At 38.3% G+C, this 26093-nt stretch overlaps 1 protein-coding gene across 3 annotated transcripts in view; it reads right to left on the reverse strand.

The window, feature by feature from the left end:
* Positions 1 to 1415: 1415 nt before the first annotated feature.
* Vamp7 (vesicle associated membrane protein 7) overlaps positions 1416 to 26093 on the reverse strand; it is a 52478-nt gene continuing 27800 nt past the window's right edge. For 2 of the 3 annotated variants that reach the window (XM_028861750.2, XM_028861749.2), the window contains exons 7-8: positions 2548 to 2640; positions 1416 to 1542 (exon numbers count right to left, since the gene is read on the reverse strand). In XM_028861750.2, coding sequence (XP_028717583.1) covers positions 1474 to 1542; positions 2548 to 2640 — 162 coding nt within the window. In that variant the 3' untranslated portion in view covers positions 1416 to 1473. Of the gene's footprint in view, positions 1543 to 2547; positions 2641 to 2806; positions 2912 to 26093 lie in introns of those variants that run through there. The other variant, XR_003733642.2, reaches the window with a different exon arrangement.

The raw sequence follows: 26093 nt of genomic DNA on the forward strand, positions 1-26093 counted from the left end.
ACCAAAAGATCTCCTATGTGCATTAGGCATATCAAATAAACAGCATGAATGTTGAAGACGAGGTACCAAGAATCTGATTATAGGACACATACATACATATTCAAGGCACATGACTAGGCTAAACAGTTGGCTGAGTTCAAAACACTAATCTTCTGTTTCACTGAGAAAAGAGTAAAATATGATACCACAATATGATTATTTAATTTCACCTATGGATAAATGCAATTATATCTAGGGCAAAAAATGTCTTGATTTCAGATAGACACCAACTACTAAATGACTGATGCCAGAGTAGATAAAGCAGCATTACATTCAGATTTTCTTACTCTACAATAAATGTATGTTAAGATATTTTATATTATTTCTATATCATTACACTGTCTATACTCTTTCACATTTTACAATTATTCAAAATTTGGTAGATTAAAGATTTTGTTAAACCATAAAGAAAGTTCAAACTATTATTCAACAGAAATTAAATCCAAATCCTGGAGTTGACTTCTGACTGTATTCGGTTTGGGCTTTTCCCAGAATGGAAAAAACCAAAACCAAAACCCAAACAAACAAAAAAAACCCAACTTCCCACTTGACCACATTCTGTGATGCTAAGATGCTTGCACTTTTACTGTGGCTATCTTCTTTCTCTTTGATGAGTCAGTGATATTTGCCTCCCCTTTCCTCTGTTATGAATTTTATTAACATGTTTGTTCCAATTATGCAAAGAATAAAAAAATAATATGTAAAACCCATAATCTTCAACTTACTTAATTCATCTTCTCAATTCAACTTTGTAATGGAGAAAAAGAAGGTATTAAACTATCTGCAATATGATTAAATAGTGCACTGAACTTCATTTAAGAAAGTAAATGCTGGGAGGACAAGGATAATTATTGTGCTTCTAATGTGCCAGGAAAATGTTTCCCATCTTACTGGAAAAAAAAAAGCTAAATACATATATTTATATGTTGCTGGATATAAGCAGCACCAACAATTTATTACAATTCCCAAAATTATCTATATTATTTTGAAGCACCTAAAACTCTCCCATAACAAAAGAGACTAAAATGAGATGTCAGCAATACAATCTGTCTCCCAATAATTTTGTGTGAACATACAAAATTCCTAGACAGTTTTAGCAGATAGGTTGTAAGATTGGTGGTTTGCACCTTGGCAAATGCTTTGTGTGTTAAAAACAAAAATGTCTAAGTAGAAGGTTTTACTTAACAGACCAAAGAAACAAATGCTATTTCAAAGATACTTCTGTAAATAATGGTTCAATATGAAGTTCATTAAAATAAACTATATGGTAGGACAAAAATAAATCTAGAGGCATATCATTCTATTAAAACAAGAAAAAGTGAAAAGAAGATTAAAGAAACTGGCAGATACTTTCTGAGAATAGTGAAAAGCCTGAGTCACATGGATTGCCTTTATCTCCATTTACACTTGTATCCTTGGTTAATGGCAACTTTCTTATTTCTTCACACAGCTTGGCCATGTAAACCCACCACAGAGAGGTGACACAATGATATAGATGAACACCTGGAAGAAGAAGGAGGCAATTTTACTTACGTGACCCTAGCACAAGGTTCATGTAACCAATAGTGAAAGTATGTAAAAAGAGGTATTGTTTATAAGGAAAGATTTTATTATTTTCTGTTATAAAAAGGATAGATTCTAAAATATGGTGGGATGTACAGTTTCAGAGTTCTATATTAACTGTAATTACATATTAATCACATTAATTCCTATATAATTCTGTGTATAGAATAAATTAGTTGAAAGCTTTACATAATAAAACTGGGTGTGTTGTGGTGTGTGTGTGTGTGTGTGTGTGTGTGTGTGTGTGTGTGTGTGTGTAGGTATGTACACCTGTGAGTATATATGCAGAAGCCAGAGTACCTCCAGTATCTTCCTCTACTGCTTTCCTATTTATTTTTTGAGACCAGGTCTCTCACTAAACAGCTCTCTTTTTCAGGTAGGCTACCTAGCTAACAAGCTACCAGGATCTACATGTCCACACCACACATGCTGGAGTTACAGGCATGCACAGCTATGCTTGGCCTTTTAGGTGGGTGGTGGAGATTTAGGCTGAGCTCCTCTTGCTTACAGAACAAGTGCTTTTAAACACTGAGCTATGTCCTCAACCACAGTTTTATTTATTTCACTATGTACAAAAATTCTCAACAGGAAAAAAGGAATTTAAATGGAGATGATACTTAATGCTGATTTCACAAGAAAAGATATTTCTTAGTCATGTGTTTTACAATTAAAAGTTGAATGTAGCCCATTTCAGAATGTCAATCAATAAGTAAGAATCCCATTACCTAATATCTTTTTTTTTTCTGAGACAGGGTTTCTCTGTGTAGCTTTGCGCCTTTCCTGGAACTCACTTTGTAGCCCAGGCTGGCCTTGAACTCAGAGATCTGCCTGCCTCTGCCTCCCAAGTGCTGGGATTAAAGGCGTGCGCCACCACCGCCCGGCCCCATTACCTAATATCTTAAAGAGTGAAAAATAAGCTCATATATTAAAGAGACAAAAACTTACAATTGATACTATGATGATGATGATAGTAAGCTTGATATTCTTCATACACATGGCTCGAGCAAGATTTCTGCTGGTAGTTTTGAAAGTTACAGACTAGAAAAAAAAGTAAGTTGTTTTATTCTTGGCACTGGCTATATGATTTGTAGTAACAATCTGCAAGTTTTTATTTTAATCAATTATCTTACTTTTATGGTTCTAAGAATTGAACCCAGAGTCTAGATCATGGTAGACAAGCATTCTACTACTGAGCCATACTTACATTAATTCTGTTTAAATTCAAATGTCCCTTTTTCCTTCCTTCTCTTTTCAAATAGAGACTGGTCATTCAGAATCAGTAGTTAGCCAGAGCAGAGTTCTTTGAAACCTATAATAAGCAATATGAACTCACTGGCAAGGCTTCACTTCTTTTTCTTCTCTATGTAGCAATGCACATAGTGTTGAATGAACAAATTCCTTAGGGGAAAAATATTTCCCAATTTAAATTTTTAATAAGAAAGACTCACTCTGCAAGCATATTAGTTTATTCTATCCAATATGATCTTTAAGCTTTGAACCATATACATAAATCTGTTTCATTTTCCTAGGAACACATGTATTTACTTCTTAAGTGCCAAAAAACCCCACAGAATCACATTTCTTCAGTTATCCATCTTCTTCTGCATCATAATTATCACAGTATATATTAAAGCATTTTCACCAGGACACAAGCAATTTAAAACAAATAGGTAAACAAATAACAAAATGTACTAATTACCCAGCAATTCTACTCCTAAGTATATTATACCAAAGAGGTATGTGAACGTTCAGTAAAAATGTTTGGGCTATTTTTCATACCTAAAACTGGAAACTAGTAAAATACCCATAAACCACAATGAAATATTATACAGTAATTTAAACAATGTACTAATATATTTACATAGTCAATCTATATATCATGGATTTAATGTCACAATTTTGACAGAAAGAAAAACAGTATATGTTACAGCTTTTTCTTATATTTTTTGGAGACATGGTCATATGTGTTCTGGTGGAGGGTCCACCTCAACTTCTCTCCCCTCCACCTCAACTTCTCTCTCCCATCTCTTTCCCCAAACCTGCGCCCCCCCCACTTCCCAAGCCTGCCAAACATAGCTCCTTCCCCAGAGATGATCAGACCACTCCCACAGGGTTTTTAAACTGCATCCCAGAAAACACACACATGGTTTTCCAGTCTCTCATCCCTATCGCCTCTCTGGGGGTCTAGAGAATCACCTGGGAATGCTTTACCCATTAAACCGGGGCTTTTTCTAATTCGGTCTGATTTGGACTGCTGCATTGGCAGAGAAGACTATCAGGGTACAAAAACTTTTCATCTGGAGGTTCCACTGAGGGGGGGGTTGATTTTCCCCCACCAGCCTGGGGCCACATGGTAGGAAAACACCCCTCTCCCCCATACCTGTTCTCTGTCAGACTAAGATCAGCTTTTGGCTGGATAAGTTCTCCTTTCCAAGTCATTGCCTTAGAGGCCCAGGGCCTACTTTGATTTTTGTCTTGCTAAAGATGCAGCCATGCCAGGACCCCGACACATTCTGGAGCAAAAGGCTGCCTTTGTTCCATGGGACCCCTTCTCCAGAAGACATTCTGTTGAAGGGAATTTCCCACACCCCTGTTTTTGATCCAAGGCCTACCACAGTGGATGCATTGTCCTAGGCTTTGGGTCCCCAGCATAGACTTGTGAAATGGGCACCTACCATTCAAAGCCTGATCCCCAAATGCTCCTGGGGTGTCGTTGACAAACTCTATTCAAATTGGGGCTGTCTAATACCATCTGTCCTGAATACTTGATTTCTCTGAGTACTAAGGCCTGGCCACAATATGCCCTTGATAACCTGTAAACAAATTTCTAAATGGTCTTATTAAATAAAAAAACACAGAGCCAGAAATTTGGGTTAAAGCCTTAGAGAGGTCAGAGAAATATGGAAAGCCACCAGCCAACCTTACCTTACCAACTCTGCATCTTCCAAGGAGAATGACTTCCTGTCTACCCAGGGCTTATATGTCTTGCTTTTCTGCCTTCTCACTGGCTCTTAGCCCAGCTACTTCACTTCCTCTTCCCACACAGCTCTGTCACTATGGTGGTATTGTGTTCCCCAAAATATTGTGCACTCTAATAAACTTATCTGGGGTCAGAGACAGAACAGCCACAATATTAAACACAGAGGATAGGCAGTAGTAGCACACGCCTTTAATCCTAGCATTCCAGAGGCAGAAATCCATGTGTTCAAGGATACAGCCAAGCATGGCGACTCACGCCTTTAATCCCAGGAAGCGAGCCTTTAATCCTAGGGAGTAATGGTAGAAAGCAGAAAGGTATATAAGGCGTGAAGACCAGAAACTAGAAGCATTTGGCCTGGTTAAGCATGTGGCTGGTTAAGCTTTCAGGCTTCTAGCAGCACAGTTCAGCTGAGAGCCATTCGGATATGAGGACAAAGAAGTCTCCAGTCTGAGGAAAGAAGACCAGCTGAGGATCTGGCGAGGTGAGGTAGCTGTGGCTTGTTCTGATTCTCTGATCTTCTAGTTCACCCCAATACCTGGCTGGATTTGATTTTATTAATAAGAACTTTTAGGATTCCTGCTACATGTCACATGTCTGTTTGTCTACACCTCCAGGTCTCTATGTTTGGTACTGGGATTAAAGGTGTGTATCACCACGCTTGGCTCTGTTCCCTAGTATGGCCTTGAATACACAGAGACCCTGCCTGCTAAGGGATTAAGGGCGTGTGCTGCCTGACTTCTTTGTTTACTTAAAATGGCTGGCCTTTCCCCCCTGATCTCCAGGCAAGCTTTATTTATTAAAGCACAAATAAAATATTACCACATTTCCCAGTTTTTATCTAATAAAAATAAAAGTCATAACTAATATAAGAAAAAGTATATACAATAAGTACAATAACTATATGCAATATATAAATATATCAACAATGTCTGGTCCATTTGCATTTGACAAATTCAGAGAAAATATTCCATTATCTATCCTATTTTGGTCAGACCAAAATGTACCTACTTCACTTTCTATCCTAACTTATATTAACAACAGAAAACACTTATGATGTCTTTCCAACTTATACACTTAACACCTCTTAGTGAGTTTCTTTTCTGAATTTCTTAACAATGAAAACTGTAACTATAACTATCTAATCTTCAACTCCCTCAGAGACCCGAGAAATAAATAATATCACCTAGTAAAACAGGTAGTGCCAACAAGCAACTTCTAAAAAATGAGTTACGAAAGAAACAGCCAGCTGCCTGGACAGTCACCGGAGGTTTGCCTGCACATTGGGGCATTATCTTTGGCCTACAGGCTTAGCGTTTCTGACAGACTCATTTGTGAAGTAGGATGTACACAAGGCCTACAGCTCAACCTCACATTCAGTGAGAGTATTCCATGTACCAGAAACACTTGAATTCCACTAGTGTCCTGTCATGATTCAGGATTTTAAATTTTAGAAATTGCTGGGGTTTTTGGAATTTGGCTGCTCACTCTTCTCAGCTTGTGGGTGGCTTCATTTCTTTTATTAAATGCCAGTCTACCATTGAGAGGTTAGACTCCATCAACCTAGTTACTCCTTCAAGAATAACTGTTTCAGCTACTGTTCCACTGCACACCAGAAGCCATCGGTCCACTGCCTGTTCAGCTGCCTTTGAAGAAAGGGGCACTGTACCTTTTCCGTATTGCAAAGCCACTTCAGTGATGATGTCATATTGTCCTGGCCTCAGAGGATGCCTGTTGCTAAAGCCACAACCACACTTGTCTTGGCAAGGATCAGTAGTTCTTTGTTTTGTGTCCTGTTTGTCCATTTTGGATAGCATACTGTCAGCAGTCGATGTGAGAGCACTCTTGCCCAGTAGCTAACTTTTGCCACAATGAAAGTTAATTCCATATACAGTTTCTTCAAAGCCCATATCTTCTCTGAAATAGATTAGTGCTGCCAGGAGCAGACATGTCTCATTGTCATAAAAAAAGAAAAAAATCTAAAAAAAAATCTATGTTATTAAAACATTTTAAATGCCATATTTTATAGATCTCTGAAGGGTTTGAAAATGACCTGTCTATCTAAAATATATCTCTGCTTGACCTTGAAAACACACCTAATATGACTACAAGTTCAATTGTAATGTCTAACATTACATTTCTTTCTAACATTTCTAAATGAATGTCTAACTTTCATTTCTTTATATCCTAATAGTTGGTAATAACATTCAAGGATCAGCAAATTGCATTACATTGTTAAAAGAACTATATAGGTACAACATCCAGAACAAGCTTAGAAATATAAGTACAACATTTTCTAACAATATCGATCTCAAATTTGTATCAATATATATAATTTGTATACAATATATAAAGATCCAATCCAATATAAAATATTTAAAACTAGTAGTTAGTTGCCTTTCTAAAGGTAGATTCAATAATCTACCTTATAATCTATATCATGTCTATATCCTCTCGTTTTTTCTTTTCAGAGTAGATTCAATAATCTACCCTTCATTCTATCATTTCTATATCTATTTTTTAGTAGATTCTATAATCTACCTCTTATCTATATCGTCTTTTTTTCCCTTGTTTTTTCCAAACAAAAACCTTAAATCTCCTTTGTTTAGCTTCTTTCCTGACCACTACCAATAAAAACTTGTAACCAACCATCCTAAATAATGACAATTATCCCAAACCTAAAACCCACTAAAAGACCATAAACCACCCGCTCCACCTCTTGGGAATGTGGGTGTCCTGTTCTTAAAATTGCTTCCTGCTGTTTGTGGGTGAAGGCATCTTTAGGGGATCCTGAAAAGAAAAAATTTCGGTTAATTGTCAAGTTCCAGAGTGGTAGCTGTATCATTTGTTGTCCAGTCTCTGTATAATGCAAAAGTGGAGGGCTTATCTCAAGTCCTCACTTGAATAGCCTGTGAGGCTGGATCATCTCAGCTAGCCATCTCATAATTGTTCTGAGCAGTTTGTAGTCCAAAGTTGATCTTTTGGAGGTGTTTGTAGCTTAGTGGTATTATTATTGTCCATGTGGAATCCTTGTTGTGGGGTCCCATCATCTTTCTGGAGACTTCAAATTCCCTGTTAGGCCTGGTCATGATTCCCTGCAGAAAACTGATAGAGACTCCAACACAAAAAACATGTATAGGCAGCTAAATGAAGCCTTTTTTTCTAGAATGAGTTCGTACTCTATATAACCATTAATATCATAACAAGAGTTTAGAATATACATATAAATCTTATAAATTTTGATATAAAATTCATACCTTAAGAAAACTTTAAAGAATCAAAATAGAACCAAAGAACTGAGATTAGTGGCAACAGAATAGTCTCTTAATTTTTGGTTTTCTTCTGTCCCATATCAGATGGCTCGCTCTTCTGACATGATACAGAGATTTTGCATTTTCCTTTTAACAACATGCTTAGGTTTAGAGAAGGAGAGAGCCATGCTCCAACTCCAAAGCCAGCTTTAATTTTTAATTGAACTGGGACTACAAAAAGACCATTTGTATTAAGTGTCTGTAGAGAAGAGCAGAAACAAACATTTAGGAAGACTCATGAAATTTTATATGTGATATACCAATAGGCCAATTTACTCTTTTTCTTGGGACATTTTTTTCTAGATGATTTGTCTATTTTCTTCAGATGTCTCATTTGTCCAGTGTTCTTGAGATTCCTTAGCATTCATTTTTCTAAAAGAAAAAAAAAATCCTTCCCCAAGCCTAATTTTGGGGAGGTTCCCTTTTGGCAAGTTATATCTGATTAAATGAAAAGCATTTGTTAGTGATATAAGTTAGTTTAAATTGAATGGTCTTCTAATTAAGAGGTCTCTCTTGTTCAAATCAAACCTTTATCAATTTTGATGTTATTCACAGCTTATTTTCTCCTGTAGAAACAAAAGTAAAACCTCATCCCCAATGTAACACATATCCTGGTTTCCATTCTGAGATCAGCACATCATTAAAGTATATAGGCTGATTTAATTCTGTAGTTTTTTTCTATTATCCAATGTCTCTCTGTAGCTGTTGTTCCTTTATCATTAGCACTGAGAAAATTCAAAGTTAATAGAGCATTATGTAATCTATTTCGGGGGATTTTTGTTACCCCTTTCTGTTTATTTAGCATATCCTTTAGAGTTTGATTTGATCTTTCTGTGACTGCTTGGTCTGTAGGATTATGTGGTATACCTGTAATATGCTTTATATTGTAGTAAGCAATCAAATGTTTCATTTTACCAGACATATGCTGGACCATTGTCAGTTTTAATTTGTGTATGGACATAACTTCTAGCAAATGTGTGATTACAGAATCAGCTTTTTCAAAACTCAAAGCAGTTGCCCATTGATATCCTCTGAATAAGTATCAATAGTGTGGTGTTCATATTTCAATTTTCCAAATTCTGCAAAGTGAAACACATCCATCTGCCAGATTTCATTCCTCTGAGTAGCGTTTGGGTTACATCCTGCTGGTAATGGCGTTTGATTGTAGAAGGAACAAGTAGGACATTTCTTTACTATTTCTTTGGCTTGTTGCCAGGTTATGGAAAAATCCTTTTTTAAACCTTTACTACTGACATGATGTTTTTTATGAAATCCTGAGCCCTCCAGCACATTTCCTATCAATAATTTATCAATCTCATCATTGCCTTGTGCTAGAGGGCCTGGCAGGTCAGTATGGGATCGGATGTGAGTTATATATAAACAATGTTTCCTATTCCTGATTGTATCTTGTAACTGAATAAATAACAAAGCTAATTCTGATGCATCAGGGATATGTAATACCACTATTTCAGCATACTGAGAGTCAGTAACTATGTTGAGAGGTTCAGAAAAATCCATTAATACCAACAGAATAGCATACAATACTGATTTTTGAATTGAATTATCAGGACTTTGAAACACTTTAAATTTTCTGATTTGTAACCATCCTTTCCTTGTTTGTTTGCATCTATATAAAATGTATGGACTCCAGATATGGGTTTTTCCCATACAATTCGAGGCAAGATCTAATCAGCTCTCTTTATAAGATCAATTCTATTGCTTTTGGGATATTTGCTGTTAATCTCTCCCAAAAAATTACTGCAAGCTCTTTGCCAAGGTTCACTTTCTGCCCATAATTTGTCAATTTCATTCTTAGTTAAAGGTACTACAATTTCTGATGGGTCTATTCCTGCTATTTGACAAAGTCTCAATTTCCCTTTTAAAATCAAGTCAGAGATCTTTTCCACATAAGTTCTTAATTTTTTACTCTGTTTATTTGGTAGAAATATCCATTACAATATAATATCTTCCCTCTGCATTAAAATTCCTGTAGGAGAATGCTTAGAGGGTAAAATAACCAAAATGCAATCAAGCTTTGGATCCACATGATCCATATGTCCTTCATGTACTTTCTTTTCCACAAAGGCCAATTCTCTATCAGCTTCAGCTGATAATTCTCTTGGACTACTTAAGTCCTTGTCACCTTCTAAGGTTTTGAACAAATTATTTAGTTCATCATTTTTTACCCCAATAACAGTTTGTAGATGGGAAATGTTCTGAATAATCTTTGAAAGTCATTAGGAGTCCATAATTGATCTCTCCTAATTTGCACCTTTTGGGGTCTAATTTTTTGTAGACCTATTTTATATCCTAAATAATTACTACAATCTTCTCTTTGTATTTTTTCAGGAGCAATCTGTAATCCCCAACAAGGCAAAATTTTCCTTACTTCTTCAAATAGTCTTTCTAAAGTATCTGTATTTGAATCAGCTAGTAAAATATCACCCATGTAATGATAAATTACAGATTTAGGAAATTTTTTATGTATCACTTCCAATGGCTGTTGTACAAAATATTGGCACAGAGTTGGGCTATTCACCATTCCCTGTGGGAGAATCCTGCATTGATATCTCTTAACCAGTTGAGAATTATTATAAGTAGGCACCATGAAGGCAAATCTTTCTCTGTCCTTTTATTGTAAGGGTATTGAAAAGACACAGTCTTTTAAATCAATAACTATAAGAGGCCATCCTTTTGGTAACAGAGTAGGCAAAGGAATTCCAGATTGTAGAGAGCCCATTGGCTGAATTACTTTGTTAATTGCTCTAAGGTCTGTTACCATTCTCCATTTACCAAATTTCTTTTTAATAACAAATACAGGAGAATTCCAAGGGCTGGTTGATTCTTCAATAGGTTGAGCATTTAACTGCTCTAGTACCAGCTCTTCTAAAGTTTGCAGTTTCTCTGTTGTTAAAGGCCATTGCTGAACCCATACAGGCTTGTCTGTTAACCATTTTAAATGTAGAGCTGTTGGTGTCTTTGAAAGATCAGCAGTTGTTGTGCCTTGTTCTTGTACAATCTGGATGGCTGGTGACCATTCTTCATAATACCTCCTAATATTTCTCTCAGAAACATGTGTTAGTTTATGGTTTGTTTCTGAGGTTGGAGGAATGTTAATCTGAGTATTCCATTGTTGTAATAGATCACGACCCCATAAATTCATAGCTATATTAGCTACATATGGCTTTAATTTTCCTCTTTGTCCTTCTGGACCTATACATTTGAGCCATCTTACGCTGTTTCACTTGAGATAATGTTCCAATCCCTAACAGCTGAATATTTACCTCCTGAAGAGGCCAATTTGGATGCCAAAATTCTGGTGCAATTATTGTAACAGCTGCACCCGTGTCTACTAATCCTTCCAAGGGAATGCCATTTATTTGTATTTTTAATTTTGGTCTTTGTTCATTTATAGAAGTTTGCCAAAAAATTTGCTTCATGGTTTCTCCTAAATTTCCTGTCCTCTCTGCTACAGCTGTTCTATCACCCCAAGTAGCCTGGTTTATTCCAATAGGCATTTGGTTATTTAATGGCTCTGAGAAGGGGTTTCTTCTATGATGGCAGGACAGAACAGAACTAAGTTTGCTGTGGGGGCCTGCATGAGGTCACTCTGGGAGTTTCCAGAGGGCAGAGGCAAAGGATTACATTGTCCCTTGTTTATCTATATTCATTAGTCCAATGTTTGCCTTTGCCACACCTTCTGCATAATCCAGAAGGGAGGGGCATTCTGTTGCCATTGTTCCTTGAAGAAACATTGTTTCTAGAAATGCCCTGTTTACATTCCCTTTTCTAATGACCTTGTTTACCGCAACCAAAACATCTGATATTATTTTTCCTTAAAGCTCCTAAAATTACCTCTCCTATCCACATGTCATGGTCATGAGACTCAATATTAATTGTGTCCCTGATCCAATTCTCCAAGGGTGTTGATCTGGCCTTTAATGGCCTGATTATTCTTTTGCATGCTGCATTTGCATTCTCAAAAGCAAAAGATTCAATTATTATCTGTCTAGCTTCTGAATTTGGTATCATTCTATTTACTCCTGAAGACAGTCTTTGTAAGAAATCTGTAAAGGATTCTTTTGGGCCTTGTATAACTTTTGTAAATTACTTAATTTTCTTCACTGCTTCCTCAATTCTGTCCCATGCATTCATGGCTGCCATGCAGCATAGAATTAAGGTTTGGTTATCATATGAACATTGTCTTTGTATATCAGTGCATTTGCCTTCTCCAAGAAACTGATCCTGGGAAATTTCCATACCTCTAGTCCTACGTTGTTGTATTGTTTTAGCCTCCTCTTTAAACCATGTTCTCTATTGTAATTGTGCTCCGGCCTCTAGGACAGCTGTAATTAATTCTTTCCAGTCCTGAGGGGTAATTCTATTACAAGTTAACCATGAGTTTAACATCTGCTTTACAAATGGAGAATGCATACCATAGGAGACTACAGCTTCTTTAAATCTAACATTTCCACTGGAGTCCAGTTAGCTTGTACATGCCCTTGAGCAGGTAGTTCCTGTAAGGTTACTGGATAAATTAAGTTTGGTTGTTTGAAAACAGGCTCTCTCTCTGTAACCATATAATTCAATCCTGAAATAATTTCACCTTTAAATTCTTCTGTCTAGGTCTGAATTTCTCCGTTATTCATTTTAACAGGTTTTTCTAAAGTCAATCATGAATTAGTTCACTTTTAAATTCTCCTGTCTGGGTCTGAATTTCTCTATGATTCATTTTAACAGGTTTTTCTAAAGCTTTTATCTTTGCAGTTAAATTGACCAACCTTTTAAATGCTAAAATAAAAATGATTAAACAAACAATATTCATAACTGATGTTCCGTACAGCCCATCAACATTATTTTCTCACTTAATTGTTCCATTTTCAGACTGCCTAATGACTTATCAAACAGAGACCAAATTCCTTCCCTTGTAAAATGTTTTCCACTTTTTAATGGAGGGGGGGATTCTCTTTTAACTAATTTGTACCTTTAAGATATCTTAATTGACTTACCAAGTCTGTTGACTGTGTAGAACAGTAGAAGTCTGAGGCAATTTCAAAGCAGCTACCTAGTGTGGTGGCAGTCCGAAATGGGAATCCAGAAAGAAAGAGAGAGAGAGAGAGAGAGAGAGAGAGAGAGAGAGAGAGAGCGAGAGAGAGAGAGCGAGCGCCTACCACCCACTGGGAGAAAAAAATCTAACAAAAGTCCAGCCATATGCTCTGCTGGCCTGAGCCGTGCAACCAGGCCTAAGCCAGGAGCTTTGTAAGGCCACAAGCAGTCCAGCCGCACGTATAGCTCTGTCAGCATGCAGCTCTGGCTTCTTGCAGCTCCTGCCACTTGCAGGGTGCAGCTCTGGTGGAGCTGGGGCCCCCAAGGCCACAGGCAAGTGGCTTTTTTTTATGAATTCCTGCCCCACAGTTAGATGCCAAATGTAAACGAATTTCTAAATGGTCTTATTAAATAAAAAACACAGAGCCAGAAATTTGGGTTAAAGCCTTAGAGAGATCAGGGAAATACAGAAAGCCATCAGCTAACCTCACCTCATCAACTCCGCATCTTCCAAAGAGAGTGACTTCCTGTCTACCCAGGCTTATATGTCTTGCTTTTCTGCCCTCTCATTGACTCTTAGCCCAGCTACCTCACTTCCTCTTCCCACACAGGTCTGTCACTGTCTGTCTGTCTGTCTAGACCTCCAGGACTCTATGGTTGGTACTGGAATTAGAGGTGTGTGTCACCATGCTTGGCTCTGTTCCCTAGTGTGGTCTTGAACACACAGAGACCCTGCCTGCTAAGGGATTAAGGGTGTGTGCTGCTTGACTTCTTTGTTTACTTAAAATGGCTGGCCTCTTCCCCCGATCTCCAGGCAAGCTTTATTTATTAACACACAAATAAAATATCACCACAAATAAAATATCACCAAAATAACCAATCAAGATGGCCTCCCTGAAGGGTTCACAACACGCCCCCACAGTTGGGCGTGTTTGCATATGCCCCGTGGATCTGGACACTTCCGCCTAGCCAGTTCCAGGTCAAGATAGCCATTTCTGGGTCAAGGCGTCTCACATGACCAGGATCCGTGACTTTGCATGGTTACGTAAGCACACAGCACAGCCATGTGATCTATGCACATGCATGGAGTAGTTACGTCGACCTGTGCACACCCAGCCTTTATAAGCCAGCGCCATATTCCTGGCTCCTTCTTCTTTTCTACACATGTGTCTCCCACAGGCCTGAGCACTCTCTGTCCCTTCCATCTTAATAAAACTCTTATTAGCGGATTCTGTTGTGTTTCGTGACATTTCCTTGCAGGGTAAGAGTGCAGTGCCGCAAAATAACTAACATATGGTGCCGAGACCAAGGGGGGTGCTTCCGGGTGCCCTGCACCTGGAAACCCGTAAACCGGGGACTGCTTCACACAAACCGGGAACTCTGCTCCATACGCGACAGACCGCTGTCCATTTCACCTGGCCGCACATAAATTACATCCAACACCGCTTTCTCCAATTGTTGAGTCCCCCCACTTTTTGGCCAGTGTAAACGGTTTCCTGAATCTGTGAGAACAACCATTGAGTGTCCGGTGCCTCACAAGTATTCTTGAGACTGGGGGAACCCCTGGCCATGGTCTTTATTGGCTACAGTCAGCCCCTATTATATTAATAAGTACTTTTAAGATTCATGCTACATCTGGCGCCCAACGTTCATGGTACGAATTCTCGAAAAAGCTACTTGCCTGTGGCCTTGCAGGCCCCAGCTCAAGCCTGAGCTACACTTGGCTGGTTGTGGTGGCGCATGCTGGTAGGATTTACTGAAGGAGGCAGAGGCAGGAGGGTTCTGAGTTTGAGGCCAGCCTAGGAGGCTTGCTAAGGAGACCCTTCAGCTGAGCCACAAACGGTGGCAGTGGGACCATGGAGGCAGCAGCTGCTGCTCCAAGTTGCTGGCTGCTTCTCATCGTGTTGGTGACTGCAGTGATGCTGCTACCTGGGAGGAAGAGTTTACTGTTGCTTGTTAGAGAAGAATTGCCAGGACCATCGTGTTACAAGAAAGCATCGGCAAAGGTCAGTTTGGAAAAGTTTGACAAGGCAAATGGTGGGGAGAAATGGCTGTGAAGATTTTCTCTTCTAAGGAAGAACATCCATGGTTCCAAAAGACAGACATTTATCAGACTGTGATTGCTCCAAACAACAGAGGAGACTCTCTCTCTCTCTCACACACACACACACACACACACACACACACACACAAATCTGCAGGGAACCATGACCACGCCTAACAGCAACTTTGAAATCTTCAAAAGGATGATGGGATCCCACAACGATGATTCCATATGGACTATGGTAAAGCCATTAAGCTGATTAACACCAAGGAAAGATCTGCTTTAGACTACAAACTGCTCAGGACAATTTCGAGTTGGCTAGCTGAGATGATCCAGCCTGACAGACTACTCAAACAAGGACTTGTGACAAGCCCTGCACTTTCTCATTATGCAGCGACTGGACAAATGATACAGGACTTGACAATTAACCCAAAAATTTTCTTTTCAGGATTCCCTAAAGATGTCTTCACCACTAGAAAGCAGGAAGTAATTTAAGAACATGACGCCCACATTCCCAAGAGGTGGGATATGTGTTTTTTCACCATTTAATGAGTTATTGATATTGTTTTTGTTTACTATGATTGGTTACAAGTTATTGTTAATGGTCAGGAAAAAAGCTGAACAAGGAGATTAGATTCAGAGTTTTTGTTTAAAAAAAAGAAAAATATAGATATGAGGTAGATCATTGAATCTCATGTGAGAAAAAAGATAAATAATAGGATAAATGGGTAGATCATTGAATTTACTCTAAAAAGAAAGTAGGGAAGATATAAAAATGACAAAAGGTAGATTATTGAATCTATTATAAAAAGACAAAAGAAAGAATATGGATATGATAAGATAAAAAGGGAGATTGTTAGCCGGGCGGTGGTGGCGCACGCCTTTAATCCCAGCACTCGGGAGGCAGAGGCAGGCGGATCTCTGTGAGTTCGAGGCCAGCCTGGACTACCAAGTGAGTCCCAGGAAAGGCGCAAAGCTACACAGAGAAACCCTGTCTCAAAAACCAAAAAAAAAAAAAAAAAAAAAAGGGAGATTGTGGAATCTACTTTTAAAAAGGAACTACTTGTTTTAAATAGGATAAGTAATGAAATTTTTTTTGTCTGAGTTTATCAGATGTTACTGAACTGGACATTGTAGCAGGAATCTTAAAAGTTCTTATTAATAAAATCAAACCTGAGCCAGTTATTGGGGTGAATGCTGGAAGGTCAGAGAAGTAGAACAAGCCACAGATACCTTACGTTGCCAGTTCCTCAGCTGATTCTGTTTCCTCAGACAGGAAGCCTCCGAGTCATCCAAATGAATCTCAGCTGAACTGCTTCTCAAAAACCTGAATGCTTAACCACCTAAAGGCTTCTAGTTTCTGGTCTTCACACCTTATATATCTTTCTGCTTTCTGCCATCACTCCCTGGGATTAAAGGCTCACTTCTTGGGATTAAAGGCGTGTGTCACCATACCTGGCTGTTTCCAATGTGGCCTTGAACTCACAGAGATCCAGAGGGATTTCTGCCTCTGGAATGCTAGGATTAAAGGTGTGAGTGCCACCATTTTCTAGCCTCTGTATCTAGTGGCTGTTCTGTTCTTTGACCCCAGGTAAGTTTATTAGGGTGCACAATATTTTCGGGGAACACAATACCACCATAATGTGGACCAATGGAATTGAATTGATGACCCTGACATTAATCTGAACATCCATGAATACCTGATTTTTTTTCAAAGAAAAGAAAAACTATACAATAGGAAAAAGAAAGCATCTTCAACAAATGGTGCTGGCATAACTGGATGTCAACATGTAGAAGTTTACAAATAGACCTATGGTGGTATTTTATTTGTACTGAAATGTGATTTTATTTGTATGTTAATAAAGTTGCCTGGGGGTCAGAGCTAATAGCAAGCCATAGCAGAAGCTGGGGCAGTGGTGATGCACATCTTTAATCCCAGCTCTTGGGAGGCAGAGCTAAGCAGATCTCTGTGTTCAAGGATACAGCCAGCATGGAGACACACACCTTTAATCTCAATACCATAGAAGACCTGGAGGTCTGTACAGACAGACAGTGACTAGGAGGTCATGTGGTTGGGTTTACAACCAATGAGAAGACAGAACAGAAAGTCAATAAAAAGGACAAACACACAGGAAGTAGGTCTGTTGCTTAGGAAGACAGCAGCGGCAGTGAAGGGTAAGGTTTTTAGCTCTTATCTATCGCTCTGACCTCTTGGGCTTTCATCTCTGCATTGGCTCTCTGTTTCTTATTTAACAAGCCGGTTACATCTACATCTGGCACCCAATGTTCGTGGTATGTACAGCCCCCGCTCAGACCTGAGCTACACATAGCTGGTTGTGGCAGCTTGGCGGCCTGCCGGCTCCCCAGCTCCCCAGCTCAGGCCTAGCTCAGCCTACCATAGCTACAAGCTGGAGCTACTTGCTTAAAGCCAGTGCTACAAACAACTCAGGCCTGCACTGCCAGAGCTACCGCTAATTGCAGTAGCTACACTCACCTTTTGGCTGAAATGTGGTCGGAGGTTAAGGAAGCCGGAGCCCAGGCTTGACTTGGCTCAAGCGGGAGCACGTGGCTGGATTTAAGCTTTAGCCAGAACTTGGGGCTACGCTTTCTTGTTTGCTTATTCATTCTCTCTCTCTCTCTCTCTCTCTCTCTCTCTCTCTCTCTCTCTCTCTCTCTGGATTCGCACCTCGAACAATAGGCAGCTGTTTTGAAATTCCCTCAGATTTCTACTGTTCTACGCAGACTTGGTAAGTCAATTAAGATATCAGATATTTTAAAGGAAACTATTTAAAAGAGAAATTTTTTTCCACATTAAAAAAAATGGGTTCTATGTGTACATCGGAAGAAAATTGGGCTTTGTTTGAAATTTTAGGCAGTCTAACAATGGAACAACTATATGAGAAGATTAATGTTGATGGAATTATGCACATTATTACTTTTCTTATCCTTATTTTGATATTTAAAAAGATAGTCAATTTAAGTGCCAGGATAAAAGTTTTAGAAAAACATGTTAAACCTGTTAAAATGAATTATAGAGAAATTCAAATTCAGACAGAAGAAATTAACAGTGAAGTTGTTTCAGGATTGGATCATAAGGTTACAGAAAGAAAGCCTGTTTTCACACAATCACCCTCAATTTATCTGGTAACCATACAGCAGCTACCTGATCAAGTGAATACACAAAATATTTGGACTCCAACTGAAATGTTAGATTTATGAAGGTTTAATGAGTCAATAGTATCTTATGGCATGCATTGCCCATATGTAAAGCAAATGTTAAACACCTGGTCAACTTGTAATAGGATTATACCACAGGAATGGCAGGAGCTGGCACATGCTGTTCTGGAACCCGGACAACAGCTCCAGTGGCAAATGTGGTTCAAAGAGGAGGCTAAAAACATAGAAAAACAATGTAGGGATAAAGGTATACAAGTCTTCCAGGATCAGCTTGTTGGAGAAGGCCAATATGCTTCAATACAAACACAATGTTTATATGATATCCAAACCTTAATTCTATGTCAAACGGCAGCCTTGAATGCATGGGACAGAGGTGAGGAACCAGGACAAAAAACTGAGTCATTTACAAAGGTTATACAGGGCCCAAAAGAATCTTTCACAGATTTCTTACAAAGATTGACCTCAGCAGTAAAGAGAATGGTCCTGAATTCAGAAGCCAGTCAGATAATAATCAAATCTTTGGCTTTTGAGAACACAAATGCAGCGTACAAGAGAATAATCAGGCCGTTAAAGGCAATATCTGCACCCTTGAAATATTGGATTAGAGACACGGTTAATGTTGAGGCTCATGACCATGATGATATGTGGGTAGGAGAAGCAATTTCAAAAGGCTTGAGAAATGTTAGATGTTTTGGATGTGGAAAGCAAGGACATTTGAAAATGGACTGTAAACAGGTCATTCCTAGAAACAATGTTTCTTCAAGGAACAATGGCAACAGAATGCCACTTCCTTCTGGAGTATGCAGAAGGTGTGGTAAGGGAAAACACTGGACCAACCAATGTAGATCAACAAGGGACAGGCAAGGTAATCCTTTGCCTCGGTCTTTGGGAAACTCCCAGAGGGGCCTCAGGCAGGTCCCCATAGCAAATTCAGTTCAACCTTTCCTGCAGTTGTAGAGGAAACCCCTACTCAGAGCAATTAAATAACCAAATGCCTATTGGAATAAATCATGCTGGTCGGGATGATGAAACAGAGAGAATAGAAAAAGATACAAAGAGGAGATTCTATTAATTATTTAGGATATAAAATAGAACTACAAAAAATTAGATCCCAAAAGGTGCAAATTAGGAGAGATCTACTACAGACACTTAATGACTTTTAAAGATTATTTGAAGACATTTCTCATCTACGAACTATTGTTGGGGTAAAAAATGATGAACTGAATAATTTGTTCAAAACCTTAGAAGGTGACAAGGACTTAAATAGTCCAAGAGAATTATCACCTGAAGCTGAGAAAGAATTGGCCTTGGTAGAAAAGAAAGTACATGAAGGGCACATGGATTGTATTGATCCAAAGCTGGATTACATTTTGGTTATTTTGCCCTCTAAGCATTCTCCTACAGGAATTTTAATGCAGAGGGAAGATATTATAATGGAATGGATATTTTTACCAAATAAACACAATAAAAAATTAAAAACTTATGAGGAAAAAAATCTCTGACTTGATTTGGAAAGGAAAATTGAGACTTCGTCAATTAGCAGGAATAGACCCAGCAGAAATTGTAGTACCTTTAACTAAGGAGGACACTGAAAAATTATGGACAGAAAGTGAACCTTGGCAAAGAGCTTGCAGTAATTTTTTTGGAAGAAATTAACACCAAATATCCTAAAAGCAATAGAATTGATCTTATAAAGAGAGCTGATTGAATCCTGCCTCGAATTGTACAGGAAAAACCCATATCTGGAGTTCGTACATTTTATATAGATGCCAACAAACAAGGAAAGGCAGGTTACAAATCAGAAAATTTAAGTAAAGTGGTTCAAAGTCCTTATAATTCAGTTCAAAAATCAGAATTGTATGCTATTCTGTTGGTATTAATGGATTTTTCAGAACCTCTCAATGTAGTAACTGACTCTCAGTATGCTGAAAGAGTGGTGTTACATATTGAGACTGCAGAATTTATCCCTGATGCTTCAGAATTAACTTCACTATTTATTCAGTTACAAGGTACAATCAGGAAAAGGAGTCATCCTTTATATATAACTCACATTCGATCCCATGCTGGTCTGCTAGGCCCTCTAGCACAAGGCAATGATGAGATTGATAAATTATTGATAGGAAATGTGCTGGAAGCCTCAGAGTTTCATGAAAAACATCATGTCAATAGTAAAGGTTTTAAAAAAGGACTTTTCCATAACCTGACAACAAGCCAAAGAAATAGTAAGGAAATGTCCTACTTGTTCCTTCTACAATCAAATGCCATTACCAGCAGGATGTAACCCAAAGGGTACTCAGAGGAATGAAATCTGGCAGGTGGATGTGTTTCACTTTGCAGAATTTGGAAAATTGAAATATGTACATTGATACTTATTCAGGATTTCAATGGGCAACTGCTTTGAGTTCTGAAAAAGCTGATTCTGTAATCATGCATTTGCTAGAAGTTATGGCCATCATGGGTATACCTGCACAAATCAAAACTGACAATGCTTCATCATATGTCTCTGTTAAAATGAAATAGTTTTTTGGTTATTACAATATAAAGCATATTACAGGTACACCATATAATCCTACAGGTCAAGCCATTATAGAAAGATCACACAGAACTCTAAAGGATATGCTAAATTAACAGAAAGGGGTAACAAAAAACCCCAGAAATAGACTGCATAATGCTCTATTAACTTTGAATTTTCTCAATGCCAATGAGAAAGGAACAACAGCTGCAGAGAGACACTGGATAATAGAAAAAAACTACAGAATTAAATCAGCCTATATACTTTAAGGATGTGCTGACCTCAGAATGGAAACTAGGACATGTGTTACATTGGGGACGAGGTTGTGTTTTTGTTTCTACAGGAGAAGATAAGCTGTGGGTACCATCAAAATTGATAAAGGTTCAATTTGAACAAGAGAGACCTCTTAATTAGAGGAGGTGATAGTTCATCAACCAGCATGACCATCCAATTTAAACTAACTTATACCAGTAACACATGCCTTTTCATTTAATCAGATAATAACTTGCCAAAAAGGAACCCCCCCCCCAACATTAGTCTTGGGGAAAGGTTTTTGTTTTTGTCTTTTAGGAGAATGAAGGTTAAGGAATCTGAAGAACACTGGACAAATGAGACAACTGAAGAAAAGAGACAAATCATCTATCCCAGGAAACAGAGTGAAATGGCGTATGGGTGTATCATCTAAAAAATTTTATAAGTCTTCCTAAATGTTTGTTTCTGCTCTTCTCTAAAGAAATTTAACACTATTGGTCTTCTAATAGTCCCAGTTCAATTAAAATTTAAAGCTGACTTTGGAGTTGGAGAATAGCTCTCTCCTTTAAACTCAAGCATGTTGTTAAAAGGGAAATGCAAACTCCCTGTATCATGCCAGAATAAAAGAGCCATCTTCTGCTATGGGACAGGAGAAAAACCAAATTAATTAAGGGACTATTTTATTACTACTAATCTCAATTCTTTGATTCCATTCTGATTCTTTAAACTTTAATTCTTAAAGTATGAATTTTATATCAAATTTACAAGATATACACACACACACACACACACATTTTAAACTTTGTTAAGATATGAATGGTCATATAGAGTACTAACTAATTCTAGAAAAAAAGGCTTCAAGTAGCTGCATATATATGTCTTTGTGTTCAAGTCTCTTATCAGTTTTCTTCAGGAAATCACAGCCAGGCCTAACATCAACTGAAGTCTCCAGGAAGAAGATGGGGCCCCACAACAACAACAATTCTATGTGGACAATAATAATATCACTAAGCTGACAAATATCATCTACAGATCAGCTTTGGACTACAAAATGCTCAGAGCAATTTTGAGAGAGCTAGATGAGATGATCCAAGTTTCAAAGACTACTTGAATAAGGACTTAAGATAAACCCTGAACTTTGGCATTATGCTCAAACTGGACAACAAAGGATATAGCTACCTTTCCTAGAATTTGACAATTAATCTAAAATTTTTCTTTTCAGAATAAAATACCTTCGCCCATACCCAGCAGGAAGCAATTTTAAGAATACGACGCCCACATTTCCAATGAGGTGGTGTGTGGCGGGTGGTTTTTTGGTCTTTTAATGGGTTTTGGGTCTGGGATAATTTTCATTGTTTAGGAGGGTTGGTAATAAGTTGTTGTCAAGGGTTAGGAAAAGGGCTAAGCAAAGGAGATTAGATTTAAGGTTCTCGTTTAAAAAATTACTAGTTTTAAATACTTTACAATGGATTGGGTTTTTTATATTGTATACAAATTATATATATTGAGATTGATATTGTTAGAAAATGCCATACATATATTTTTAATCTTGTTCAAGATATTGTACTTATACCATTCATTAAACAATGTAATGCAATTTGCTGATCCTTGAATGTTATTATTACCAACTATTAGGATATAAAGAAATGAAAGTTAGTAGTTAGACATTATAATAGAACTTGTAGTCATATTAGGTGTGTTTTCAAGAATGAACAGATATATTTTAGATAGACAGGTCATCTTCAAACCCTTCAGAGATCTACAGAATATGGCATTTAAAATATTTTAATAACTTAAAAAATTTTTCTTTTTTGTTATGACTATGAGACATGTCAGCTCCTGGCAGTACCAATCTCTTCAAATATGGGCATTGAAGAAACTGCATATGGAGTTAACTTTCATTGTGGCAAAAGTTAGCCACTGAACAACAAAGTATCCTCGAATTAACTGCTGACAACAGGACAAAATGGACAGACAGGACACAAAACAAAAGACTGTCAATTCTTGCCAAGACAAATGTGGTTGTGGTTTTATCAAAAGTCATCTTCTGAGGCCAGGACAATATGGCACCATCCCTGAAGTGGCCTTTGCAATCTGGAAAAGGTACAGTTCCCTTTTCTTCGAAGGCAGCTGAACAGGCAGTGGGCTGATGGCTTCTGAGGTGCAGTGGAACAGCAGCTGAAACAGTTATTCTTGAACAGCAACTAAGCTCACACCTCTCAATAGTAGACTGGCATTTAAAAGAGGGATGTGGAGAAGAATGGGATGCTAAGATGAAGCCACACATACACACAGCCAAGAAGAATGGACAGCTGAATTAAAAAAACATCAACAATTTCCAGAATTCAAAATCCTGAATCATGACATGACACTAGTGGAATTCAGGTGTTTCTGGTACATGGACTACTCTCACCAAATGTGAGGTCAAACTGTTGGCCTTGTGTACATCCTACTTCACATATGAGTCTGTCAGATATGCTAAGCCTATAGGCTGAAGATGATGCCCCAACACTGTGGAGAAATCTCAGGTGACTGTCCAGGCAGCTGGCTGTTTCTGTCAAGTCACATTTTTTGGAAGCTGCTTGCATGCACTTCCTGTTTTTATTTTTTTTATTAGGTAATATTATTTCCTTCTTGGGTCTCTGAAGGAGTTGAAGATTAGTTAGTTATAGTTGAAGATTAGTTAGGATAGAAAGTGAATCAGGTACATTTTGGACTTACCAAAATAGGATAGATAATGGAATTATTTTCTCTGAATTTGTCAAATACAAATGGACTAGACATTGTTTAGGTATTTATTGCTTGTATATATTGTATATAATTATTGTACTTTTGTATATAGTTTTTCTTATATTAGTTATGACCTTTTTCCTTTTTCTTTTTATTAAAATAGAAAAGGGGAAATATGGTGATATTTTATTTGTACTGAAATGTGATTTTATTTGTATGTTAATAAATAAAGTTGCCTGGGGGTCAGAGCTAATAATAGCAAGCCATAGCAGAAATCTGGCAATGGTAGCACACGCCTTTAATCCTGATCACATGACAGTCATATCTCTGTGTGTTCAAGGATACAGCCAGCATAGAGACACACGCCTTTAATCTCAATACCAACCATAGAAGACCTGGAGGTCTGTATAGATGGGCAATGATGAGGAGGTCTTGTGGTTGGGTTTACAACCAATGAGAAGGCAGAACAGAAAGTCTATATAAAGACAGATACACAGGAAGTAGCACTCTTGCTGAGGAGGACAGCAGCAGCAGTGAAGGGTAAGGTTTTTAGCTCTTAGCTATTGCTCTGACCTCTTGGGCTTTCATCTCTGCATTGGCTCTGTGTTTCTTATTTAACAAGATGGTTACATCTACACTACAGTAATAAAAACAGCTTGGTACTGGCATAAAAACCAACATGTGGACTAATGAAATTGAACTGAAGACCCTAACATTAATCCGCATACCCATGAACACCTAATTTTTTTTTTACAAAGAAGCCAAAACTGTACAGTGGAAAAAAAGAAAGCACTTTCAACAAATGGTGCAGGCATCACTGCATGTCAACATGTAGAAGATTGCAAAAAGATCCATATCTATCACCATGCAAAAAACTTAAGTCCAAGTGGATCAAAGACCTCAACATAAATCCAGTTACACTGAACCTGATAGAAGAGAAAGTAGGAAGTAGTCTTGAACGCATTGGCACCAGAGATCACTTCCTAAATATAACACCAGTAGCACAGACACTGAGAGCTACAATTAATAAATGGGACCTCTTGAAACTGAGAAGCTTTTGTAGGGCAAAGGACATGGTCAATAAGACAAAACGACAGCCTACAGAATGGGAAAAGATCTTCACCAACCCCACATCTGACAGAGGGCTGATCTCCAAAATATATAAAGAATTTAAAAAACTAGACATCAAAATACTGAACAATCCAATTAAAAAATGGGCTACAGAGCTAAACAGAGAATTCTCAACAGAAGAATCTCAAATGTCTGAAAGACATTTAAGGAATTGCTTAACATCCTTAGTCATCAGGGAAATGTAAATGAAAATGACACTGAGATACCATCTTACACCTGTCAGAATGCTAAGATCAAAAACACTGATGACAGCTTATGTTGGAAAGGATGTGGAGCAAGGGGAACACTCCTACACTGTTGGTGGGAGTGCAAACTTGTACAGCCACTTTGGAAATCAGTATGGCGGTTTCTCAGAAAATTGGGAATCGAATCAATCTTCCTCAAGACCCACCTATACCACTCTTGGGCATATACCCAAGAAATGTTCAATCATACCACAAGGACACATGCTCAACTATAATCATATCAGCATTATTTGTAATAGCCAGAACCTGGAAACAACCTAGATGCCCCTCAACTGAAGAATGGATAAAGAAAATGTGGTACATATACACAATGGAATACTACTTAGCAGAGAAAAACAATGATATTATGAGGTTTGCAGGAAAAGGATGGAACTAGAAAATATCATCCTGAGTGAGGCAACCCAGACTCAGAAGGACAAACATGGTATATACTCATTCATAAGTGGATACTAGATATAAAGCAAAGGATAACCAGATTTCAACCCACAGCTCTAGGGAGGCTAGCTAATAAGGAGGACTCTAGGAAGGGCACATGGATCGCCTATCAATGGAGAAATGGATGAGATCTACATGAGCAAACTGAGGGGTAGAGGGGTGATGGAAGGCAAGGGACAGGGGATGAGAGCTTAGGGGAACAGGAGGTTCAAGCTGGAATTGGAACAGAGTAGGAGAGCAAGGAAAGAGATACCAGGATAAATGAAGACACCATGGGAATAAGAAGTAGAGTGCTAGGGAGGTCCCCAGGAATCCACACGAATGACTCCCCCATAGACTACTGGCAATAGTAGAGGGGGTACCTGAGCTGGCCTACTCTGGTGATCGGATGGCTGAATACCCTAACTGTCATCATAGAACTGTCCTCCAGTGACTGATGGAAGCAGATGCAGAGATCCACGGCCATGTCCCAGGTGGAGCTCCAGGAGTCCAATCGATGAGAGGGAGGAGGGATTCCATGAGCAAAGGATATGGAGACCATGACTGGAAAAAGTACAGAGACAACTAGCCAAACTAGTGGAAACACATGAACTGTGGACCAATAGCTGAAGGGCCGATCTATGGTACTGGA

Source organism: Peromyscus leucopus, chromosome X (assembly GCF_004664715.2).
Source record: "Peromyscus leucopus breed LL Stock chromosome X, UCI_PerLeu_2.1, whole genome shotgun sequence".
Lineage (NCBI taxonomy): Eukaryota > Metazoa > Chordata > Mammalia > Rodentia > Cricetidae > Peromyscus > Peromyscus leucopus.